Source organism: Rissa tridactyla, chromosome Z (assembly GCF_028500815.1).
Source record: "Rissa tridactyla isolate bRisTri1 chromosome Z, bRisTri1.patW.cur.20221130, whole genome shotgun sequence".
In the NCBI taxonomy this organism is placed as follows: Eukaryota; Metazoa; Chordata; class Aves; order Charadriiformes; family Laridae; genus Rissa; species Rissa tridactyla.
The window spans coordinates 43,451,325-43,477,974 of NC_071497.1; the positions used below are offsets into that span (position 1 = coordinate 43,451,325).

A 26,650-nucleotide genomic window follows, 5' to 3' on the forward strand; every position below is an offset into this window, starting at 1 on the left:
CAACTTCTTAAGACTATGCTTTATTAGGTACAAGTGCACCAGGAATCTCTGACACGGCTAGCCCTATTGACCTTTACTCTGGGGCCATCTGGGCAGAAAAGTGTGAGCTAACTTCTAAGCCTTGACCTCAGCATCGTGCTTGGTCTCATGAGGAAGCATTAAAATTGGTTACATGGCATGCATCTTTAGAAAAAGAAAGGGGATTCTCTTTTAGGAAGCAAGATCTATGCCAGGATGTCTGCTGGAGTAAAGACATTACAAAAACTCAGCATGGGCTGATAACAAACTGAAAGAAACGTTATCCAGCCCTCAGACAAAGGTTTATATAGAACTATCTGTTTTCTTGGATCATGTTCCCTGAGGCAGGGATGAAGCATACATTCATACTTCAATGCTGTAGATACTGAGATTGTGCTAAAACCCTTGCACAGGAAGAATATGGTGACTCTTCAGTGGGATCACAGTAGTTGCAAGAAACTGCACAACCAATTGCCCACCTGGCTACAAAGATTTTCACCGCTTTCTGTTCTCTAACGTATCATACCTAATATTAGCTATTAAGAGTTATTGAGGAAATAAGATCTGTGGTGTCATTGATATATAGTTCTCAACACACACTTGCATATTTTCTTTTTGCATATCAGCTCTCCTGGGAAGGTGTTATGCCTACAACAGCCAGCAATACTCTGCTTCTTCTGGATGTGTAAATAGCACAGCACTTCTATGTGGCAAGAATAAATGCAGGTATGAAAGATACTGTCACATTCATATTCTAACTTATTCCGAGACACTATTTGGGATTTTACTAATTACAGTTCCAGTGTATGAGGGAACTATATCTGAAATTTGCTATGATGAAAAACGAAGGTACAATAATAGCATCATAAGAATGGCATAATGGGAATAAACTATGAATTTGGAAGCTACAGTAGATTAGTAAATTGCATAAATAAAACAAACAACTGTTTTTTAGATTACTGTTTTTCAACTACCAGAGCAAGCCATTCATGTTAAATGCAGTATCAACTTGTGCATCAAACGTGAACTCCAAGTCAAACTCATTTTCAGCTGTCTTTCAAATGCACCTTTCTATTCACCCACTTTTGTCTGTTATTGCACACTATTAAATACAATTTTACACTCTGAGGGGATTATTTTAGTTTAAACTCCATTCTCTGTTTATAGACCTTAATGACATAATAAAGCTAAACAAAACATTATCATTTAAATCTGAAGTATCTGTCAGCTTCAACAAATCAGCTAGAAAATACGTGGGTCAGAAACCTGCCGACTACATTTCCTTTTTCTAGGTAAAACACATTGCCAAAAAGGTCTTTCAATAGAATTATCTGAATATCAGAAACAAGAATTTTGTGACTTTTTGCAACCATCCTCATGAAACTGCAATATACAAAGAACTGCTTACTATATGCTTTGCATTTTTGCTTTAGGGCCTGATTACTAACATAATACAGGAAGAAACATCAATTACTTAACCTGAAAGTTGATCTTTAAATTCGCTTTACATTTCAAGCAGAATTATAAAGTCACCTATGAAATTAAATTTTTATTCTTGCAGTATGTTAATGGAGAAATTATATGGAAATAATAATTTCTCAAGACAAATATTCAATACATGCTGTTTGTATTTTTTGTCTCATTTAAAAGAACAAAGTAAAGGCTTTACTTCTACAAGAATACTGTTAATGAACAATTCATGTTCATTAAAAAATGAACCTCTGTTTGCATTTTTACACTAATCTGAATTATCAAGAACATTAAGACTTCATATTACTTCTTATTCTGTTGATTTCCTAGTTTCCTGGGCAGTGTAAATGGCTATTTTCACTTTTATCTTTACTCAGCTCCATTTTTTGATTGGTCTCACTAGATAATAACTTCTTGCTCTGCTGAGGCTGCAAAGGCTATATTAGAGTATTTCAACGGCAAACTTGCTACCACTCAAAAAAATAACCAATATGTGACAATTCCAATTTGTTCTTTTACTTGGTAAAGTGTTTTCATGAACCTAATATTTTATATTGTTTGCATACTTTAAAATAATTGTATCTGTCAGCTTAACTGATATCACATTTTACCTGTAGTAGCAAATCTTACTGAAAGCTTCTCCTAGAACAGACCTTTACATCAAGCCTGTTTCTTCTATATAGTGAAGATACATCAAATTAATTTCAAAAGCATATTTTACATGGATGGTGATAAAAAAGCATGTGTATAAAACACTCTAAATGGCATCACAATTGTGTGAATAGGTGCAAAATTTCAAATTCCCTACAGGTAAACATAGAAATTTGGTACAATGCTCAGAGTTGTGCTGAGATCACAGAAGAGAAATATGTGACCAAACATTTCAGAAGCAAGAAAGTGAACATGTAATGCAATATCCACATCTGCTGTAGTCCAAATACAGCAATCAAATTAATGGGAAAATATGACATGCCCTAGAAAAAAGCAAACAAGAGAAAAGCTTGGGCTTAAATTGTGACATAACCATTTCAACATTCTTGTGTATTCTGTTTCATTAGGTCTGTCAAGAAATCCATTTGGTCCAGACCAACAAACAGAAGTCCCAAAGCAAAACACACTCTTCAAATCATAGCACTGACGTTTCCTTAAAATAATTTGGAAAATCAGCACAGCTTACTTGAGTATTCAACCAACCAACTTTTTCTACTTTAAGTTCTAAGTAGATGAAGCACAGCCTGACATCAAATCTGCTGCCTTGTGGCCAACAGCCGAGTATGTAGTCATTTGACCTGAACACACACACACCTGATTGGATCTACATGTTAAACGCACATACATTTAAATTAAATTAAATAGAAATAAAATGGGTAACCCTTTAAGATGTTATAAAAATATAATTAAGGAGTTGAATGTCACTGTTTATCAGAAAACAACAGCAATGATAAGCACATTTATAACAACAGATAACAGGTGAAGAACTCAAAGATTCACTATTTTCCAATACAATGCACAATTACTAATGAAATACTAGATGTGATCAATTTACAGAGAGTGAAAGGCACAAGGAAAATTAATTGTAAAACTTTATTGGCTTCTTAAAAGTAAGTCTGTCAAGTACAATTTTTTTAAATATAGACTGTCCAAACTGTTATGGTAGTTCTTGGGAATAAAAACAATGATTATCTGTTATTTTCAAGAAATATAAAACAGTTTCAACGTGAAGAATTAGAGAGGAGAAAGAGAGAAAAGACAGCTTGCTGATGGAATATAGCAAACTTTTTTTATAATGTGGTGTTATGGTAGAAGGCATTTTTGTGCTATCATTTAGAATGTTACTTTTTTCAACATACGAAAAATAGTTTTGGTAAAGAATGCTTAAGTTCTATACTCTGATACCAACAGAATGGCTCTCTTCATATTTTATGTTGAACCTGAAATCTAAGAAAGACCAAAGAACACAGACTCCGAATGGCAGTGGAAGACATTTCAAACGTATTTGCCAAAGACTCTGGTCTCAGGTTTGTGCAGCAGCATGGCAGCCCAATTCTGCTCTCACGGTTGTAACACCACTAATGTCAATGAAAGAGTTGTGTTATAAAAAAAAAACTAAGGAAAAAGTCAGGATTGCTTTTCCTGTTTTCTGAACATGCTTGAGGAGTGAGCTCTACACGGCTTACATCAAGGAAAAATCAAAGCTATCACAAGAAGGTCGTGACTTCACCCTCTACTTGTTTGACTATCAGATAGTTCCCTGAAATCCTATATGGTTGTTCTCGTCATTCCAGCCAAGGAACGAAGTTACAGTGAAAACCTGTATGCGGTGAGGGGATTTTCCTCCTTTATCAAGACATAATCTGCTTAGTAACACTGCTGTGAGTTGCTGCCTCTAGGGACTATAATGGAATTGCCCTCTTCAAAATGAAAGCAGTTTGGCTCTATTCTGCCTGCAACTCTGCTCCAGGCCAGGACATGTGCTTATCCACCACACTCCTTGCAGCTGCAAAAATATAGCTAATCATGGAAGGATGCCATTAAAATTAGAAGGATATGGCATGTCCATATCAAAACAATACACACTCTAATGTGGGCTCTTTCTGTCTATCTTTTTTTGATGAAAATAAATTAACCAGTTAACCTTGAGGTCTGATTAAAAGACAGTAACATCTTGTACAAGTTTGATCATATAGTCTACAGGCTTGTGGAACCAAACAGCTATATTTATTTCCAATTAATGCATCATTTTCTATTTCCACAGATTTAATTTGTATATACAAAACAGAACAAACAGAAGCCAGCTTCAAAAGTTTGGGAATACACATTCCTATGGAAATGGGATAATAAAATGGTCTGTGAAAAATGTGAAATACACAGTACCAATGTTCTCTGTGCTCCCTATAATGCTGTATTTATAGTTCTAAATACTTCCATCCATCCATGAACTCTTGCTGTGGAGATCAGATGACAAAATCTGGCAGAATGTGGGCCTACATTATAATCTGGAATACCTCACACCATCACATAATAACAGCAAAGCCCTTCAAAACGATATTCAAAGACCCTGCATATTTATACCCTATGGGGAACAGAGCTTACCACAGGTCATGAAGTAGGAGCTCTCTCAATAACAGAAGAGAAGGAAAGACAGAACCACTGAAAACCGCAATAAAGAGAAGAAGCCAGAAAGAATAATGAGGAGGAGGAGGAAGAAGAAGAAGAAGAAGAAGAAGAAGAAGAAGAAGAAGAAGAAGAAGAAGAAGAAGAAGAAGAAGGAAGTACTGAAAACCTTTAGTTAAGGTTCTGGGGTTTTCTTTTGAAATGAACATGAATAAAATGCTTTGCTGCTCAATTAATTAATAACTTTCAAATTATTTCAAATGTTAAATATGCGACTTGAAAAGGAGGGATGAATTAGAAGATGTCAGAAAGGATGCATTTTTTATCCATCTCATAATGACTTCCAACTTTACAAACCATTTGCAAGTTTTTAAGCGTTCAAACAGATGCAAACAAAGTGCTGGTCTTCACACTGATGATTAATCATCAATTTATCATGGACGGCTGGTGAAGGGACCGAGAAACTGGACCCTTGTATGAATGCTGTTGCGTAAAGAGCCATTAAGAGGTGTATTGGTCATTCCTACATGGCAAACTTCTAGAAGTTCTTTAATTTTTGAAAAAATGTGCCTAGAGATGGGCTGCACTCTAGGAAAAAAACGGATTTCTAGTGCTTCTGCAGCAGTCAAAAGAGAAAGGGTAATTCCTGCAAGAACTATTTGAAGTAGAACTGTTTCCAACTAGCTGTCCACAGGTTTTCTTGGAACTGTCTGCTGCCCCCAAGGATCTTGCTCCCCCAAAATGAATGGTTTTCTTCACTGCTGCATGGGAGAGATCCAGCTGGTAGTCAAAGGCAGTGGAAAGGTTGGGTCCTGCCTTGCAGAGGTTAGGGTGCTCAGACACACAGATATTGCCACGCAAATGTGTCACAGCAGCCTCTGTCTGTCCTAGCGGTGAGCTCCCACAACTCCCATCAAAAAAAGACATAGTCCCCAAACACCCTTCCACAGGAACAACCTTTGCAAGGGCCCCCTCCTTGCCTGGCATGGCAGGCAGCTGCAGCAAACACAATACAGACCCCAGGCTCTGCCTGGCAACAATGTGCTTTGCAAAATAGACCTGTCCATTGATCAAACTTCCACCAAATTCAACACGAACAGGTTTATTTAACAGACATGATGACACGCCTTGCCTCACAACAAAACAGTCCCAGCAGTGCTTCCTCTCCAGTCCCCCAACTAATCTGCCTATCAAACTGCTCAACAGCTTATCTCAGTACTTGTCTAGGTATATTAAAAGTCGATTTAAAGTAAATTCTAGTATAAATAAACCACTTCTAGCAGAACATTAGAAATACGCTTTTATTTTAGTTTCATGTCTGGCACAGTGAAAGAAAATAGCAACTCTGCCTTTAGACGTTTCATAGCCTTTTTTATTGCTCAGTGAAACAATATAAAAGCTTTTTAATGTCAAATCCTGGATGTTCAGCAACTTTTACCATGTTAATGGTTCCTGCATGATTCCTAATTTGAGTCTCACTTTATTTTAAGGAGGTCAAGAATTCATAATTAACTGAGCCCTTTGTAAACCAACACCATTTGGCAGATCAGAATCTCTACAGTTACAAGCAACGTCACTTACAATCAAGCTGAAAGACAGGAGCTAGTGGGTACTATAATTTCCACGTTAAAAGTTTAGCTCCCTTAGCATTAAGATGCTCTGTTCGCATACTGAAAAGAAACCATTTTAGGAACACGTAGTCTTTTTCCATCAAGCACTGAACATCTGTGTTAAGACATTATTAGTAACAAATCATGTGCTGTAGTCCATAAGGTTCTGTGAATATCTCCATCAAGTAATAGTGCACTGAGTGGCTAATATAAAAGATATAGTACAAAATATGTAAGAAGGATATTCTACTATATATATATATAAAAATATATATATTTCACTGGTGCATAAATCAGTTGTGGTTTATTAAAGTTACCTCCATGATTACATAAAATCTAAAATACTGTGTCAGTACATGCTAAAATATTTGACGGTCAAACCTACTCCTATACCATAAAGATGAACTGCAAAGTTCTACAAAATAAATTACAAAAAAAAATGTGAAAAATCCCCAATCAATAACTGTGCACATTTATGCATATAAATAGTATGAATCAGAAAGAACTACCTTTTAAAATTAAATATTTCAAAAATCAACTGCCAAATTCCATCTCTGCAAGTTTGCCTTTTTCCTGCCAGAAGAAAAGGATTCAGATTCTCACCTCATTTATTTGGCAATAAATTGTGAATACATAACTGAAATATGTTGATTTTGTCCCAGCAAAACTTAAGTCTGGAATCTGGGCTACTGGGTCAAGCTCTGCTCATGATCCAACTTACATTTTATGTAACTCCACTGACTTTAGTTCAAATATTGCTGACCTAATGATTCTCTATTGATTTAGAATCAGCCCAATGGCATCAGATATTACTTCAACAGGAGGAGAGATTCATGGGTAAGCAAGAAGTCTGAGAAGAAAATGAAAGGAAGTTAAAAGAGAATCAGTAAGGAGACGTGAAAGTTAGTATCTCTCTAAAACAAGACCCTGTCCACGTAGACTTAGGGAGGAAAAAAGGGAGATGTTCCTAATACTGTTTCTGAGGAACAGCAGAACACTTGTTGATATCTAACTTCAAACAAAAACTACAGTGGATATCCTTAATTGCTGCCATCCCTCCCCAGATCACCACAGTATGAGCAGGGCAACAAAGACACCACAACTCCTAGGTCATCAGTAGACTTTCAGCTCTGCCCTCTTCTTTGATGTGGGGAGAAGAATGCATCTTTGGGACAGATTTTGGAGAAGGGAAAAAAGCGCTTTAGCAACTGCAACTCCCTTTCCTTAGCCAGTGGCAAGAGAAAGGAAATATCTCACTACATAGTCCTACAAAAATGCAAATGTGGCCATATTTCTTGACTAATGAGGACACTTCCAAAACTTGAGCACAGCAAGAACTTGGATGCGAGATACTAAAGAAAACATAAGAAAAATGTCAAAGGACTGAGTCTTAAAAGGCAAAAAGCAAGTAACTATATGGAGACAGAAAAAAAGAGCCAAGATGGTACTGTAGAAAGAGAGGTGTATGCTGTAAAAGACTGCAGCAAAAAACAATAGTGTTTCAATGGAAGAGTAAAAATGGCTAAAATTAAAAAGACAAAACAATGAAAAGCAAATACAGGAGAGACAAAAGAATAACATCTCTTTTTTTTTACTAAACATCATTGTAAGGAATTAAAATCTAACTATAGCTCAGAAATGTAAACAAAATGAATAGAAACATAAGCATCTGTCTCAGTTTTTTGCTGCTAGTCCTTGTAGCTATCTCTTGGTTATAAAAACAGAAACTTTATCTTTCTTACAATGATTCCCTAAACTGAAAAGATCAAATTATGAACTCAGGATCTGATAGGTAAGTAGCATGAAACTGAATGTCTAGCACTGTATCTAAATGCAGTCCCAGGTCTTGCAAATGCTTGTATCTTCGCTTAGCTTTATTTGTTACAGTAAACTCTTCTTGAGAAGAGAATAGGCTCTCCTCTGACGTATACTGAAACATACTCTAAAGTATACTCCACAGTTAAATATGAACAGTTAAATAGGCCTGTAAGTACACTGTCTGAAGGACCAACTGCATAGTGTTGTTATTTTTGTTCTTGGCTCAGAATCAGCATTCCAGCCTACTAAAGATTTGTACACTTACCCAAAATTATGGACTATATTGAATAAGCACAACCTAACTGAATGTGTAAGTGATGACACTAGTTCACTACCCAAACGCACTAATGAACAGTATTGCCACCTTTCTGCATACTGCTCACACTCTCTATATTCCTGGTAAAGTCAGTGGAACCACATACATAAATAAGATTTGCAGGGCCAGCTCTGCAATTTACTGCTTTAGGATTTAAGGCCATATCCTGAAGATATACAAGAACTTCGCTTTAAGGATGTGAGCATTCCCATTGAAATCAATGAGATTACACACACACTCAAGCATTTGTGGAAGTTTTGCAGAGCCACTAATGCAATAAAATAAAAGCAACTTTGCAGTTCACCTTTGAAAAATATTATTTACAAAAACAACATCTTTCCAGTTAAGTTCAAACAGCAAAAAATTGACAGAGGAAACAATATATGTCATTTCGTCTCAATGTCATTTTGGAAGACACAGTGAGGACAAGGCAATAAGAAAGAGTGTGATAGCTTATTTCTGGACTTTCTTGAGTTTTATAGCTGCCTCAGGGCTTGACTTTGCCCTGCTCTTGCAAAAACAGCTACTGATTTGAATGTATTTCTATAGTTCTCCAAATACAATCAATGTCTAAAAGAGAAGTCCAAAGGAGGTGGCATTTCACTGGGCAAGAACACTGTCCACTCCCTAGTGTGCAGCATACAGCTTCCACAAGCTCAACAGCCCCTCTCTCATCTTTTCCTTATTTCATTTACCCATCCAGTGGGATCTTATGAAATAAAACAAAACCTAAAAGAAACAAAATAAAATATGAGAAATCATGCTTTAAAAAAAAGTCAAAGAAAAATTAATACAAAATTCCAAACACAAATGAATACTTGACAATTAAATACATAAACATAAAATGCACTTAAAGCATACATAAAATGTTAAATAAAAACTGTACATGAATTTATGAAAATGACAACATTAGCTCTATCTTGTGGCCAACAATTTCATTCCTTAATTAAAAATGTGTAAGGCGTGTTACTCATTTGTCTTTAACACATCAAAATATTCATATTGAGCTGTAATGCAATAAATCCAGAATTCTCCAACCACGGACTATGCTATGCATGCATCAGAAAAACCTCAGTCAGGTGTCGTGCCTTGCGCAAAGGCATATGGTGAACAAGCCTGGGTGCACAATCAAGTTCTCTGTTTTTGATCTACCAGTCCACCAACTAAGTGAAGGAGACCATGCCATACCACAGAGTTACTGTAAGTACAACACCAGGTTCCTCTGTAACCTTTGTTTCATGCCTTAGCTCTGTGCATATCATCCTTTCTGCCTGATCCAAACAGGTTCCTCCCCTTAATGTCATTAAATGACTTTGTAATGGCAGAAAAAAAGTGCAGCTGGAGGAAATGTTAGTTAAATATCTTAAAATTCATTGTTTCTAAATATCAAAAGGAACTAAAAAATCAACAACTAAATATGATGGCACACTGAAACACAAATAAAAACCTCGGGGTCATGGTCTGTTCTCTGCTGAAGCAGAAACCCTGTGCACTTATCCCCAAAATGTTACCTGGCCGTCTAAAGCTACGAACTCCAAAAAAGGCTACGTGTGAAATCCAACCATCTGATTCCATAGTATAAATACTTCCTAGAACAGCATTGTCTTACCCAGTCGGTTGTTATCTGATGCAGTTGGGTTATTATGTACATCACTGTTGACAGTCACCATTACTTGTTCTAATGATATTTGGAAAAAAAAACATGTGAGAGTTGTACTATTATCCTGCAAATGTAAACTTCATCAGTCTTTTTTGTTTGTTTGTTTGTTTTGTGGGATGTTTTTACCTTGCTTTAGTAAGTTCTCAATGTTTATGAAGAGTGAAAGCTTATCTATATTCCACAGCACTTTAAACAACAATGCAGAGCCAAATCTTGATTTGCCTTAAATGAATGGGACTTATGCTATCAGTTTCAAGAGAAGTTGAATTTGACTGTTAGTAATTAAGTAATAATGACTAATTCATTTACATTGCATTTTCTTGCTTGTTCTAACCTTGAGGCATTCTTAGTACTTCTACCCTGAAAGTCTGTAATGGCACATTCAGAAGCTGAACATGCTAGCTTTGAGCCACCAAACATTTACAAAAGGGTGTGGCAAAATTCCTTTTCTCTGAAACAATTGATAAGGTCTAGTGAAGGCGTCAAGCAAAACCAAAGGAACATGGCTAATTCACAGACAATAATATATTATCAGTTGAAGGGAGTATCATTTCAGTACAGCTAGGTTTCTGCATAGGGACTGTTTTACCTGGAGAGGAAGGCTCTAGCCTAGACTGACATTGAGAAGGTGAGCTTCTTATAGTCATATCCATATGTACTGACAAGTATTGTAAGAACTTGTAAGGAACACTGCATTATTGTTGGAATCTGTGCTCTTACTGAAGCTTACATCACATTCAGGTCCTTGCCACTTCTACTGCTTTGTCTTATATACATAAAATAGCTTAAAGTGAATTAATATAGTTTTGCCATGCCACAAAATTCTCAATGAGAGAATTCAAAGCCAAAATGTATCATTGAAAATTCAGTTCACCATGGAGTATATTAATATCACAACCCTAAAAGCCTACTGTAATGTCAAGAAAAATGCACAGCTGTAAAATATGTTGACCTTTATGACTGCATATGCATATGACAGCAAACGCTGTCTAATAGTGTTTCAGCAAGACTGAAGATCCATTTCTGCAGGTGGTACAAAGGTGGCAGGCTTTTCCAGGCCTTTCTGCAGTATTTTTACTAGGTCTCTGTAGTTAATCGTTATCTCCTAAGTAATTTTCTGAAGGATGTTTGGAAGTTACAGGTCAAAACAGAAAAAGAGAAGTATCATCAGGGTTTTGGCAGTCTAGAATTGAAAGCTACTGCATGGTTGCTACCTTCCCTTCAAATTTCCTAGGCGATTCAGACCTTAAATCTGTTTTCCTAAATCTGTGAGATTGCATATGTTCTTGGAGACTAAGTCAAAGGACAGATATATGTATTTACATAAAAACACAGAGCTACACCACACTTTTAACACTAGAGCAAATCATTGCAAGTAAAAGCTTTCTGGCCTGTTAGTATTTTCCTTACCTGGTCTGCTGCAATCGTAGTGAATCATATTATTGTATTTAAAGTCACCTCTGAATTTTCATTTGAGAAGTTGTTAACTAATGAACTACTATTAAGTGTACAGTACTGTGCAAATCACAGGTAGACAATGGATCTGCTTATAGTCTTAGTTGCATGTGCATGTATATTAGTAACTCTAGTAGTCAACAGTGATGTCTAAGGCAGCGCAGTAGGGAAAAAGACTCAGACCTAGAACCTGAACAGTCCACAGGAGTAAAGAGGTATACAAGGGAGTCCTGCAGGTCCTATTGAAGGCACAAGAATTAATCACAATAAATACATCTTTTAAAGGAAAAAGATGGTTAATAGAAGAGAGTCCAAAAAGCATAGAAAGAAAAGGATTAGAAAAAAGTCTATTGATTGTATTCAGTGAAATATGGAAAGTAACCAGGTAATGCATGTAAAAAAGAAAAGGACCCAGAAATACAGATGATTGCAGAGGAGGGTGGGGAGTGAGGGGTTGGTGTGATAGGAAGGTTCTCACAGGACACAGGTGAAGTGGAGCAAGGAAAAAGGACTAAAATAGAAAGACACAGAAACTGAACACGTGTCCTTTAAAAAAATGGTTGCAGGCAAAGCAGAAAAAGCTATAAACCCATTAAGCAGCAGGCAATCTGGACTTAATTTGTACACTAGCTCTCTGACTATTTGGAGTTGTTGAGCTAATAGAGGCAAAATATTATGGGCAGTGGATATTTAGAAGACGATTTCTCATTTTCTAACTGCCACCCTCTCATCTGGCTTCTCAGAGTTTGAAAAGGAGTGAGTTAGGCAGGTTGAGGCAAAACCTGATTTTGGTTTGAGTTGCTGCCAGGGTGCTGGATTCTGAGTTTAATATTAGTTTTTAAAAAAACACTGCTGTTATGTAAGCTGCCACTCAGACTTGCCGAGGAAAGTACACTGAAGAATAAAAATAAAAAACTCAAAATAAAAGTGGAAGAGAGGAAAAAAGCTATCCATCTTGCCTGTTGAAGGAATGACAGAACTTCATTCATCCTTTAAGTGAACATTATGTACCTGTCTCAGATGCAAATGTGTCCAAGACAATAAAGAAAATAATAGATCAAAATGTAACCTGCTGATACTTTATTTCCAATATCATCTCTTCATTCAGAGAGTTTTGAAGTAAGCACTGTATTCATTATTAGTCTTAAAACAAACATTATAATGATTTTGCAATACACTATTTTGGGGACACCAAATTTAAGTCTAACTGCTCTCCCCCAAAGCGAATGTGCTACATAAAGTGTAGTTTGAATTATGTTATTAATATGGATCCAGTTGACCCAACAGTGAGGATTTTTTTTTAACCCTACAATCTGCTTTCTGGAAGTACCATAGATGACTATCTTATGAGCTTCCCAGATCTCTATCTCAGATACTGGATGATCTGTAACTTCCTAAGAGTTTATTCTCATTGGGAGCTGGATAAAATGCCTTTAAGACCAATTGTTTTTAGCTTTTCTATTCATTACAGAAGAAAGCATAAAAAGAAATTATAACAGCAAAAAGCCATATGTTTATACATGCTGAACTTATTCTGAATGAAGAGCCTTTCATAGACATGATCCTTTTTATACGTAAAGAAGTGAATTTTTTTCCTCCTTTAACCAGCATGCAGCACAGAACTGAGCAGTTAATTATATCATCATAACATCTAATGCTCTGCCATATTTGGGAACTTCACTGTTGTGGGAATAGTCACACATCCATGGGCTCAATTTCTACCTGTCCCAAACAATCTCAGCCACGCTCTTTCTCACTGGCTATGTTCCCTGCAAACCTTTAACTAAGTCATTCAGGAAGGAAAATGTTATGACATGGTCATCTTCTGGACTTTTTTCACAAAGCAACATGGTAAATTTTAGTTGCCTTAAATCCCTTCTACTCCAAAAGGATTTGAATTAATATTTTCTGATGAGTTGTACATAAATTGGAGGTCTGCAATCAAACTTCCTTGGTCATTACAATCTTGACCTAAATTCTGACAGAGTAAATAAAAGTTTCCTGTAATGATGACTAACTGAAGTCAAAACTAAGTTTCATATACTCACATCCTATGCTCCAAATATGTCTCTACATATGAGTTGCATAAATTTGGAGATCATGTATGTAAACCCAAACATTCAAGGGAAAGCCCAAGTAAAAGAAGTGCTGAACAACTTAAAGTTTCTATGATGTTACGACTTGTTAGACTTTCTCTCTTCATCAAGTACCTATGGTTTATCCTAAGTAGAATGTTACTTGGGACCTTGATCCAAATAGAGTATTTTGAAACAAAAATAAATTTACATTTTTACTTTTTCCATCTTGTAGGAAATCGAGCATAACAAGACGTGTACCTCTGGTCTTTTTAAATGAACAGTGATTTATATGGAGAAAGCTCAAACTGCTGAGTGGAAGGGAGGAAAGCAAAGAGAAGATGTAGTCGCAGTACCTAAAAAGATATTGTTATCAAATTTGTCAGTTTCTGGTTTCAAGCAGAAAATTAAATGAACCAATTCATTCCTAGTTTTATTTGCTTCTTGGACCTGAGCCAGTGCTTCAAAGAGCAGTGCTGGCTAATGCTGTGGCAAAATGAGGACAAAATGTCACCTAATTTTTATTGGAAAGCAAGGAGAGGCTCACGGATAGGTTTCTGGAGAATGTTTATCGCACAAAGAAGAATAATGTGTTGCCTTGTTAGAGCAGTCCCTACGGAGCAGTAGAAGATAAAGTTGTCTGAAGATACCCATAGTTTTTCTTAGAATTTTGCAGATTTCGCTCACACCAGGCTCAATACTGCTTTATGTTTCAGAGCACAGTAACATAAACTTTTCATACAACTTTTTCTTTATTTCTAAACATCACTTTTACCCCATGAGGCACTAAGACAGTATTTTTTATTCATGTCACTAAAAGATCTAATGACATATGTAAATATTACTTTTTTACCTGAAGATAAAAGCATGGATAAAAGACAAACAAATGAAAACCAAAGACATAAAACCACACAGACTTGGACACACTCTTAACTTATTAGAGGCTAGGCGTTCCCAAAAAGTCCTGGATCTGAATCTGACATTTCCAGATCAAATTTTCCAATAACTGAATTTACTTAGTAATTAGAAAAACTAGGACCAGAAGAGATTAAACAATCTATCCCATGAAGTTGTACATCAAGATAAAGAATCTTGACCCTCTTGCATGCTCCAGTTGCTTACAACAACAGGAAGGCAGTACACAAGACGATATCACATTAACCTCGGGACTATTTCTAGTAACCTAAACCAGTGGTTTTCTTCTCCTCTGCAATTCTTCAAAATACTGCAATATCTTAGAAAGATTTATTTTCCACTATCACTAGCTTTTCCTTTAATGTTTAAATTTATGCTCCACAGATAAGGATGCATAGTTTGTCATTTTATGGATGCTGCCACCTGTATGAGGTTTCCAAATGGGCTTAATAAAATTGGAGGCATTAACATTAGTGTTGCAGGCAGCATTCAATCTATTTAATGGTTTGTTTCATTGATCCACAAGTTCATAAAATGAGAAGGGAGGTCAAATAGAATTATATGTACTTCAGTACAGAACCCTATAAAGCTGTTCTCAGTGTGAAATGAGTTAGAACCAAGAGACAGTAAAACTTGACCTGTCTACTCAGCGTTTTAGAAACCAAAAATATTTTGGGCTAACAGTCCTCTACATTGCTAACAAGGATCATTTATTATCTTAATCTGTTTTTCCTTAGTCTGATTTGCAGTTTTTATTTTATTTCCCAGTATGATATACTGGAAGATGCACTCATTTTCAAGCAGGTAGCAGAAACTGAAACATTTATGCTCAGCACTCTTAAGGAGAAAATATTGCATCTTTCCCAAGGAGAGTCATTACCCTCATGTCTTCCAGCACAATATCGCACAGACGATTCCTTTTACAGTGCTGCTGCTGATGCTGTAGTTGTTTTGCTTGTTATTGATTAGTGAGAGTCAAGGACATTAAAAGCTGAAGCTCAAACCACCAGTGTTCAGAGCTAGTCAGTGCATACATTTTGCACAGCTGCTAATTCGGCAACAGGTTAAAGTGAAGAAGAGAGAGCGTGAATAAGCAACTGTTCAAACTCTGAAACAGAACTCTGCAGTAACAGCAGCTCCCCACAGAACCACAGGAAATGCACAACAGAAACCCAGTTTGTAGGAAAGGACATAGCAATGACTATCTGCATACACGTTTTAAAACATGGATGTCTGCAGGTTATTTTACACTTCATTTGCATGAAACACTGTATGCCTGAGAGATCAATCAATATATCAAGGAATGCTTTCTCAAAGCTTTCTGCAAGTACTTGAAAAGTCAAAGGTGTTAAGAATAAAAGGCTGTTTACCTTACGACATCGCTAGCATTTGTGTTTAATACACTCATTGCTATGCATGTAAAATACAGAAATGCTACTACACAGACACACTTTTGACAAGTGTCAGTTTTCAGACACAAGAAAGAAGATCAGAGCCCATGAAGGACACAGCATAATTGTATCTTACCCCTTTGAAAAAGTGGATCACTGTCAACCTCGAAACCATTCTGTCTCTACCTGAATACTGAAGCCAACTCTATCATCACGTTAGCTCGCATAATTCCAAAGATCAATAGATATTCCACATTTTCAATATATTGCTTTTTGACAAGAACTGGCAAGCCAGTTTTTGTATACAAATTAGGGAAATAATGTTGCTCATTCCAGTAGGATAAGAGTTATGGAACTGTACCATATATATTCATTTATAATGGGATTATTTTGCTTACTGTTGCCTTACAACAATATTTCCTCCTTTGATCATTACAGGCCTTGTAGTTGCTACTGAGAATTCTCAAGCTTCCTTTCCATGACATTTTACCTCGAGTCTATGAAATCTGAATACTTCTTACAAGATTCATATCCTAATCACTGAGGGCCTCTAGCAAAACAATTCTTTTTTTACTTCATTAATCTCAACTGCCTTCCTTTATAGTCACTACTACTCAAGCACTTCCATGTGGCAATTAATGATCTTCCTTAAATAAAACAATCTGTGCACGGTCAATGATCAGGATGATGGAATGACAGCAAGCAACCAAGAGACAAATTCCAAGTAGCCCAGTTACTGTTTTGCTCCATGAACACTACCACATCACTTCTGTGCATCTTTTCTTCCTCCATTCTCTGCAGACTTTAAGGTCTCAGGGCCAGAGATCACTGCCTCATTTTGATACAATCTTGGCTCGAGTATTTCACCTCACAAATTTTCTCCTGGTAGAAAAATTAAGTCATAGGTCCCATAGGGAAAAATCCCAAATACCTCAAAAGCCCAAGTAGTTATCTCTTACCACAAATCCTAATGTCATAACACAGGGAAGAGACAATCTCACACCTGCCTTCCACTGAACCTTATCTACATCAGCCCTCCTCCACAGCAACACATGGGCTTTGAGGCACTCTAAGTTTCCTCATGAACCTTGTGGTCTGGATTTACACTCCTGAAAAGCCATCTCAAAGTCCAGCACACATTTTGTGGGCAGCTTGAAGTACACACATTCAGGTCCTGCACCTCTTCCAAGGCTCCAGGGACTATTCTTTCTCCTCAGGCACTGCAGTAAGCTGGAATCACACCAAAGACAATGCTTGGCTGTGAATGTCCCTGTGATTCCTTCAAACACAGAAGATGGAGAATAATTTTAAGGAAAAATCTGCACAACACAGTACTAAATGAAGCAGTTGGAGGCTTCTGAATCACAGCTGCTTGGAGCCGAAGTGAAAACAATGTGCACTTACTCCAGTCTGGCCTTGGTTTGCTTCACTCTGTTACCAGTTTTACATGGGCACAAAATGGATCTCCATTCAAAGGAGCACAGGATACACCAAGGAATGGAGAAGGAAAATGGTCTAGGGAAAAAGGGAAGCTCCCACTCTTTGTATTTACAAATGCTACCTCTTACAGCACCTTTTTGACAGAACAAAACACATACTATATTTAAAAGGCTAACTGCACCCAAATATAGCCAAAAAGCCCCATCTGAAGACTCAGTGACTTTACAGGAGAAAGTAAACAATTTTACTAAATGAAACCACATAATTATAAACTCAATTAACATGAAATAAATTAGACAAGAGTCTATAATGGATACCATGTTTAGTTGCTTATTGCCGTAACTGCCAGGGGATGCTATTAGCAAGTAAGTGAATAAGACTGTTCTCTTATTGTGTTCCTGCAACTAGAGCTGCTGGGGTTTTCATCCACGTCTGGCACACAGTATATTATATATGCTATATATCCTATTTGAATCCTATTTGCTATCACTGATGAACTAGGAACAGAACTTTCCAAGCTGTGTGAACCGCAACAGAAATATCCTTTCCTTCTCTGTGCATGTGGAATAAACTCCTGTCCTGTTACCAAACCAAAGAAAACCACTCCCAAACATATTACCATCATATAACTTTGTAGGCACAGAACCAGGAAAGGAATGGTGCTATTGCTCAGTTATCTCTGTAGAATTGCCAAGGTGTGACTTCTGAATTTCCCTCTTTCTACAGAAAGAACGGTCTTCTAGACATATTAAGATTAACAAAATGCTTGAAATGCATTTGAAATAAGAGATATTTTGTCTGAAAGAAGAGAGATTGGTGCTTTACTTTGTGACAATTCCCCCTAAAGGCACTGTTTAAGAAATCCAGAGTCCTCAGTCTTCATAGTTAAATCCCCTCGCCTTTTCAATCAATAAATAACCAAAGCAATACGGCTGGCTCTTCTTTGGTGAGGCAAACAGAATAACTGTCTACCTTTGGGCTTCAGAAACCAAACGTGTCCCAGGCTGCAACAATCGTGGGTTAGGAGTCCTGGGACCCAGGAATCCTCTGGCCACAATGCTGCCAGTATTGGCCAAGGTGGTGCTCTCCACCTGTGCTACTACCACTGCAGAAAGAATCAGCAATAGGGCCTACATCTTCCTTCCTTTCATGAGATGGGGTTGCCATCTCATCCCCACCTCTCCAACTTCCTCCCAGAAAACAAACTCAGACTTCCTTGGGGCGAGGCTGCTGCAAAGTAGAGCTTGAATGACTCCACCCTACCAGAGTAATCACATGAATTCAGATGTGGAACAAACACACAACAAGACCCAAACAGTAGTTAACAAGCTAAAAAAATTTTGGTGTAAATGGAATATGCAAGACTAGTTGCTTCCAGGCCCATCTACTATAAGCTAACAACTTCAGTGACAAAGAGGCTCAGGGCATATTTGTGTCAGTAAATTAAAAAAGGCCAGAGCCCAGGCTTAAGCAAGGGTGTATCTTCTTTTTTATCCAGAATTATTTAAACTATATTAAATTTAAGTACCATTTTGGCCTAAGATAAACTGCACTTACTCAGACAGTGTCCCAGTATGGCTCAAAGGAGAGCATGAGTTAGGAATTATTCACAACACACAGTATGTATGTATGAGGCCACCTTATTTGAGGGATGAGGGAGAAGAGAGATTTAAACATATGGACATGATCTATGCCTTTCCCTAAAGGCCAGAGAATGTACCTTAGCCCCATTTGCTTTGATGGCATGCTGGTACCCTCAAACGCTGCTGTGCTTTGCCCCAGAACCGAGTGAAATTATATAGTACATGCAAACCACACACTGTGCCTACTCTCCAGGGAGACCACTTAGCAGATAATACAGAATTGAGTTGTTTCTAATTACTTGAAGTACAATGGAAGAGGTGAGTCAAATATGTGAAATGCATGCTAGTATTGCAACTGGTTAAATAATTTTCAAAATAATTTTACCAATTTTGTTAATGTAGGACACAAAAGCCTGGTATTTGGCCAGTTCTAATTATTTAGGCTTGGTGCCATGAATCAATATTGATGGAACAGAAAGCAATTTTTGACATTCCGTTTGAAAAATGTACTAACAGGTACTTGAGAGCTCTTGTGATTTTACTCTTGTCTGGACTGGAAAATAAGATGATGATTGAAAACATGCTAGCAAACTTTAAAAGAAAGAAAAAACAAACCAAAAAAACCAAAATCCACTCATATAAAGACACTAGTCTAAACATGATATATGGGACTTTACCCTAGATACACAGATGGGTTTGCTTACACCAAATGGATTCTTACCAATTGCTTCACAATGTATTCGTAATAAGCAAAACAAGACATTAAGTTACATTCTCACAGTGTTATTTAGTACATCCCAATTTATCAAATATTGCAATAGAATAAAATCCCTTTCAAGCCCTGTTCAAAGCCTGACTTTTACACAAAAAGAATTTCCCAGATTCAAATGGGAACCTAACATGCATCATTAATTATTCACAATTTTGACTGCATATATATTTTTTGACCAGAAAATGTATGTATACATGTACATAAACATATACATAATAGGATAGATACATCCCAGAAATAAAACTAAAAACAAATGTAGTATTTTATAATGACATCTGTTCTAAGAATAAATAATTCTGTAAATTCACCAGGTATATTTAAAAACAATACAGACTTTGCTCTTTATAGGTTAGGAGTCTGAATAGCTTTATCATCTCACCTTCATTGTCGCAGTCTTGCAATGAAAGCCATATTTGATCTACCAGACCAACTCCTTTTACTTCACCATGAACTGGAATGGAATGCATTACCATTAATGCAATTGTCAAGGGTTTGGTTTGCAATTGCCAATTCTATTATTTTTTCATATTTATATTTCTTCACCAATTGCTTTATTTTCCATCTTAAACTGCAGGAGAGAAAACATCCATTGTGATACTTCTAAATTGTTCCCAGTTCACATTTTTCACAGTTAACAATCTATACCATGAGGAGGGCTGTCACTATTAACTGATACTTTTTGGACTGGACTCTAAGACACAACTTGTACATGTGTTTTAGAGCTACAGAAATATGCTTGGCTTAAAAATATTTATGAAAAAAAATTGTAATATCCTGCTTTATGATAAGCAGTGAGGAGATACTCTTCAGTCACTGGCCAAATTCCTCTTTGTGCATATCCTTGATCTGCAAAGACTAACTTAATGTACAGATAGCCCCCACTGAAGTCAAGGGTCAATACTTAGTCATACTGCATGAAGCACTTTTTTGCTTGGGGTTTATGTTTTTGGTTGGGACTTTTGCTTTTGTTGCGGATCATACACAGACAAAAACCTGATTCATTAACAGCCAAGTCAGTAATTCACTGCATTAAAGAATCCCCACAAGACCTAACATCAAAATAGCTTGCTTAGCACCTGGCCCTACTCCTTAGTCCCAGTACTGCAATTAATGTCTAATCAACTTGCACTCCTAAAACTTCTGTAAGTTGCTGTCTGTTGTGCAGGAGACCTTGGTGCTTCCTCGCTGCTTCCTGTAAGGCAGGAGGTACCAATGTAGCAAAACAACAGGTTTCCATGTCTCCTCCTGTCCATGGTAGTTCAGCATGAGGCATCACAATGAACATAAACAAAAGATTTGCAAATTCAAGCCTCTCTGTCCTGAGTTATCAGACATCAGTGCTGAGTATTCTTTGCAACATGAAAAAATGAACATCAGATGCAAAAGCAATGGATCCGTGGCCAGCAGACCTGGACATACATTATGAATTCAATGTAGGGACAAATGTCTAAAATAAATAACATATAAAAGCAAACCCCAGCCAAATGGCAGGGGTCAACTTAAATAAACTACTGACATTATACCGCTTGAAAATGTGTGTAGCTGCACATATAAATTCTCTCCAAGGTATTTCACATGAGTCACTGAACAGCTTTTCCTTGGAAATTATATTAACATTAAGGTACTAGTCCCCCACAAAAAGCAATAGAAATAGATCTTCTATTACTAGCATTTTATGAACAGCATAAAATCAATAGAATATATATAAAACTGATTTGAGCCATATTAAATATGATATCGGTAGAATGAGCGAAGTGAACTGTGGACATTCTTTTACTGATGAGGGATTATGACCCACAGCAAAATTTGGATCCATCCTGTTCAAAAAGCATGAGTAACTGTGTTCATAATATTCTACAGTAAAACTGACCTCCAGGAGCTCACTCCTGAAATTATTATAACTCTGAATTCAGTAAGATTTTCCTAAAAAGCAAGAGAAGGAAGAGATGATGGCCTAAATTTTGTTAATTTTTCAGCCAACATAAAAATTCTACTGGACCGACTTTTTAAGCTCCTACAAATACATCCAGCTCATTCGACTCTTAAATATCTCTTTTAAACTATAGAATTTAAATTTCAAAAAGCAGAGCCTGTTCAGCAATATGTCTATGTGAAAACTGAAGCATGTAAGCAAGGACAGGCAGCCTTGCTTGACCCTTGACAAAGCATCAAACCTGTATTTTAGCAGTCTATTCAGGAAGAAAATGCTTGGCTGAAAGAATACTCTAAAAGGATTTCAAACAAAAGATATTAAGATATTCTTCTGTATTTGTGAGTGACTGCTTATGATATTTCTCAAAACAGGAAAGCTATTTTACAGGGACAAAAGTTTCCACCTCCATTAGAGGAACATTGTTTCCTTTCCTGCAATTAAAGTACTGAATCTGGTACTCCCCTCAGGATTTTACAGTATAACCTCAGGAAGTGAGGTTAGTTATTAAGTATGTAACAAGTTTACTTAGTCTACAGAGAACCGATTTCTAAATAAAGTAAAAAAAAATTAACCAAAAAAAGTACCAAAAAAGTACACAAAAAAATATTAATTTTTTTTAAAATATACCATTCAGTTGCAGTTCTGGAAAACAAATTGCCAAAATACATTAAGAAGTATCATTGCCCATGCCTTTCCCTCCCAAAATCAGAAACTTGATTTTTTCAAACTCTATTTTACAAATCTTGCAAAATCAAATATCTGAGATATGCTATACCACAGTTTCACAGTCTTCCTGTCCATATTGCAACCACAGGAGTACTGGGGATAGGAAGAGAGAGGAAAAGTCCCTTTCATGACTGACACAAAGCCATTCACAAGCACAGCACCCCTGTACTCGGATCAGGGCAGAGCCCTGTCTTGTAGTAATACGGCTTTCTATTCGAGACTGACTATGCTGAGAGTTATTGATGACAACCTTGATTAAAGTGGTAATTAAATCCTCCAAAACACTCCTATGGTTGGGTCAGGGCTGTGAGAAGGACAGAGACCAAGCACCAGTTGTGACCTTGAAAGAAAAGTATTGATCAAATTTTGCCTTGTGAAAGGAAGGAGGGGAAACTGAAACCAACCATTCTGAATCATTAATGAGCTCCTGCAGCATGCTCCTAACTCAATTTTTTACATATCCAAGTGGATCTTTCTTCTTTCACATATCACACTATTCATGACAATAAACTGCAAATTCATTCAAGAGAACATGAAGCACCTCTAGGCAACAACTCAAAGGTGTCATTTTTTGTATACTTCAGACTATGTAATATATAACAACATATATATATTTTTAAATATGCATATATGTGTGTTTATACATATTACGTTCATTACTGTGAGCAGCTAAAAGATGCTATTGATTGCCTGTGTCACTACCTAGACTTTCATTAGTACCCAGTGATGCAGAATATGATTTTCTAGTCTTTGGATCTTTCCTAGGACTGAAAGGCCTTTGAGCATACTTTCTACCAGATAGCTGTTTGGCCTTAAAAAAAGGAGAAGGTTATTTTTTAAAAAAAGCTCTTCATAAAATGGAATGAAATAAAATTATGTGAAAAGTTATAAACTGTGTGGCAGGAGAAACCCAAATGACTGCTGGTTTGTATTGATTACCACTACAGCAATATAGAAGCGTAAATGGGGAGCAGAAAGCCAACCATTAGATGAGACATAGGAAGGTGTATGATAATTTTCTCCTTATTTATCATACAATTCACTACATCCTCCTTACTGATTTTTTTCTCCTCCATGCATTCTTCAGTTTTTCTTCTAAAGTCTCCTTTCCTACAAATTGTCTCCAGTAGCTTTTCTTTGGGTAGGTCCAGCTACTGTGCTACTTACTGCAACACAGAGAAAGCCTCCTGCTTCCGTCTTGGCTCATGTAGCAGTCCTACTGCAAATCATTCTCTAACTATTAATGTATTTTCATAGACCAGTCATAATTTAGGTTATAGACTGCTTTTCTGATTTCAAAATGCCTTTTTAAAACAAATCAACCATGTTAAGAGATAGGAAAAATATTAAGCCAAGACTTTTTTTAAATGTTATCAAACCAAGAGAACTTGAAGAAAACCATCAAACAGCCAAATGATCAATGATTGTAGGCATTTCCACTCAGAGAGGTGCTGCTCAACAAAGAAAGACATACCGACAATGTGCAAATATGAAAAGATTTTTCTGTTTACTATCCGCTACAGGGGGAAAAAAATGCAACAACTTCTGTCCCCACTGCCACATAGCAGTGCACTGGCAGAAGTCTATAGGATATACCTGCACAAAGGAGTGCTCAGTGCTGCCAAACACAGTGAGTTCGTATGTGTAGGAAGTTGCGTATTTTTGAAATATCCATATGATTAGTTTCCCCTTGATCATCTATTTAATAACCGATATTTACACTGTCTAGAGATTAGAAATCTTCCTTAGAAACACCCTCTTCTTTAAGGACCACGTGGCAACATTGATCAAGGTGAGAATTACTACTACTGGAATTAAATTCAGGTACCTTTTTCTATAATAATAGGGTAGAAAAAAAATACTAGATTAACAGTGCTGCTTCTATACTTAATTAATGTCATAAAATAAAATGCTAACCATTATCTTATACTCATTTAAGTAAGAGAGAAAGAGGTGAGCTCTGGATTACAGTGACAGACTACACAGGAAAGACAATGTGCAAATCTACAAAATAACAAAGCCAGAAACCAATGCATCTTTAGTTTTAGTCCAAAACTGCAGTATGATGGCACAGTAAGTTTAGCAAGAATCTGGTGATGGACAGGTTTACATCAGGATGATCTTTAAGGTCCCTTCCAACTCCAACTTCTACCTCTAACAAGATACTTAATAATGGTCTTTGATTTGGAATATTATTTTTTCCATTTTTATCAGAAAGAATCAATTCATAGGTCTTGTAGACCCTTGGATATGGTGTTTAGGTATTGTCCAATTCATGGCACTGAAGTATCTTGTTGCCATTACATTTCAAAGAGTTACAAACCTTCCCACTTTTGGTTACATAGTTGTGTTCAGTCCCATGGCTCTTCTGAGGACTTTATACAAAATGAAGGAGAAATAAAATCATAGAACCAAAGAATGGTTAGAGTTGGAAGAGACCTTAAAGATCATGTAGTTCCCACCCCCCTGCCAGCAACAGGGACACCTCCCACTAGATGAGGTTATTCTGAGCCCCATCCAGCCTGGCCTTGAACACTTCCAGGGATGGGGCATCCACAACTTCTCTGGGCAACCTCTTCCAGTGTCTCACCACCCTCACAGGAAAGAATTTCTTCCTAATATCTAATCTAAATCTACCCTCTTCGAGTTTAAAAACCATTACCCCTTGTCCTGTCACAACACTCAGTGGTCAAGAGTCCCTCTCCAGCTCTCCTGTAGGCCCCCTTCAGGTACTGGAAGGCTGCAGTAAGGTGTCCCTGGAGCCTTCTCTTCTCCAGGCTGAACAACTCCAACTCTCTCAGCTTGTCCTCATAGGAGAGGTGCTCCAGTCCTCTGTTCATCTTTGGAGCCCTCCTCTGGACTCTCTCCAACAGGCCTGCGTCCTTCTTACGTAGGGTGTCTCAGAGCTGGACGCAGTCCAGGTGGGGTCTCATGAGAGCAGGGGGACAGAATCACCTCCCTCGACCCGCTGGTCACGCTTCTTTTCATGCAGCCCAGGATACAGTTGGCTTTCTGGGCTGTGACGCCTCATGTTGAGCTTCATGAGACATTGACGCCTCATGTTGAGCTTCTCGTCCACCAGCACCCCCATGACCTTCTCCTCAGGGCTGCTCTCAAGCCATTCTCTGCCCAGCCTGTATTTGTGCTTGGGATTGCCCCGATCCATGTGCAGGACCTTGCACTTGGCCTGGTTGAACTTCATGATGTTTGCACAGGCCCACCTCTCAAGCCTGTCAAGGTCCTTCTGGATGGCATCCCTTCCCTCCAGTGTGTTGACCACGCCACACAGCTTGGTGTCATCAGCAAACTTGCTGCGGGTGCACTCAGTCCTGCTGTCCATGTCTCCAACAAAGATGTTAAACAGTACCGGTCCTAGTACCAACCCCTGAGGAACGCCACTCATCACTCGAGCCATTGACCACAACTCTTTGAGTGCAGTGAAACATTCCTCTCTCAAAAAAGTTTCCAATCTTGGCTATAACTACTAGAGCCACTGTCCTGGTTTGAGCGACCCAGGACCAATTTCTCCTCAAATGCTTGGGAAAACTCTAGTGTCTGAATTTGTGAAAATATTTACTTTATAGCCAGATATGGTATATGAGTTTCAAGGTCTCAGTGTTTTTGAACCTTGCCAGAAGCAGGGATGAAGAGGAGTGAGACCTGAGCATGAACATCACATTCGATATAAATTAGGAATTTTTCTGCGTAGTTCTCTCTCTCCCTTGATGGCAGTGGTCCAGAGAAGTTCTTGCCCCAGTATCAGACCCCTGCGACCTTCCCTTCCTCCTGAAGCCTTAGCGCTCGCAGTGTCTGACATTTGCTGTCCACTGCTGGGAGTGCACAGCTTCCTACTGATGTAAGTGGCTGAGTATAATCCTTGTCTACTTTATATTAGGATTAGGATCAATAATGGTTCTTTAGTATTATTGTTAATTATTCGGTCTTATCCTATTAAATCTATTTATATTTCAATCCTCATTTTCCCTTGTTTTCCCCCACTCCCCTTCCCGGGTGGGGAGGGCTCATCAGGTGATAGAATAATTGTCTAAATGACAATGAATTGTTATGGGTTTCTAAAACCATAACAGCCACCTAACATTAGACAGGACCTATGATGATTTTTTTTAAATGAGCTGTAATTTACAGGCCAAGGGCAAAATTCTCCTCTTTCATGCACACTGAAAATGTAGTATCTGCGGAGTCTATCAGCGCTTATTCTGCACTGACTGTTAGTTCCTATTTCCAGCAGTGGTGTTTCTGGTGCTGAAAAAGCAATAGGACACGGCAGCTAGGCTAGGGCAAAGAGGTTTGCTCTCACTGCTGGCTGAACCCTGCAGCACCCATCACCATGACA

At 37.5% G+C, this 26,650-nt stretch overlaps 1 protein-coding gene across 8 annotated transcripts in view; it reads right to left on the bottom strand.

The window, feature by feature from the left end:
- The window catches only part of NTRK2 (neurotrophic receptor tyrosine kinase 2), a 210,892-nt gene that overhangs the window by 109,103 nt on the left and 75,139 nt on the right, over positions 1–26,650 (bottom strand). For 2 of the 8 annotated variants that reach the window (XM_054185015.1, XM_054185017.1), the window contains exon 12: positions 20,017–20,088. The exons of 1 other annotated variant lie outside the window; for it this stretch is intronic. In XM_054185015.1, coding sequence (XP_054040990.1) covers positions 20,017–20,088 — 72 coding nt within the window. Of the gene's footprint in view, positions 1–1,783; positions 9,076–9,857; positions 10,025–20,016; positions 20,089–26,650 lie in introns of those variants that run through there. 5 more of the 8 variants (XR_008463732.1, XM_054185018.1, XM_054185019.1 and 2 more) reach the window with 5 other exon arrangements.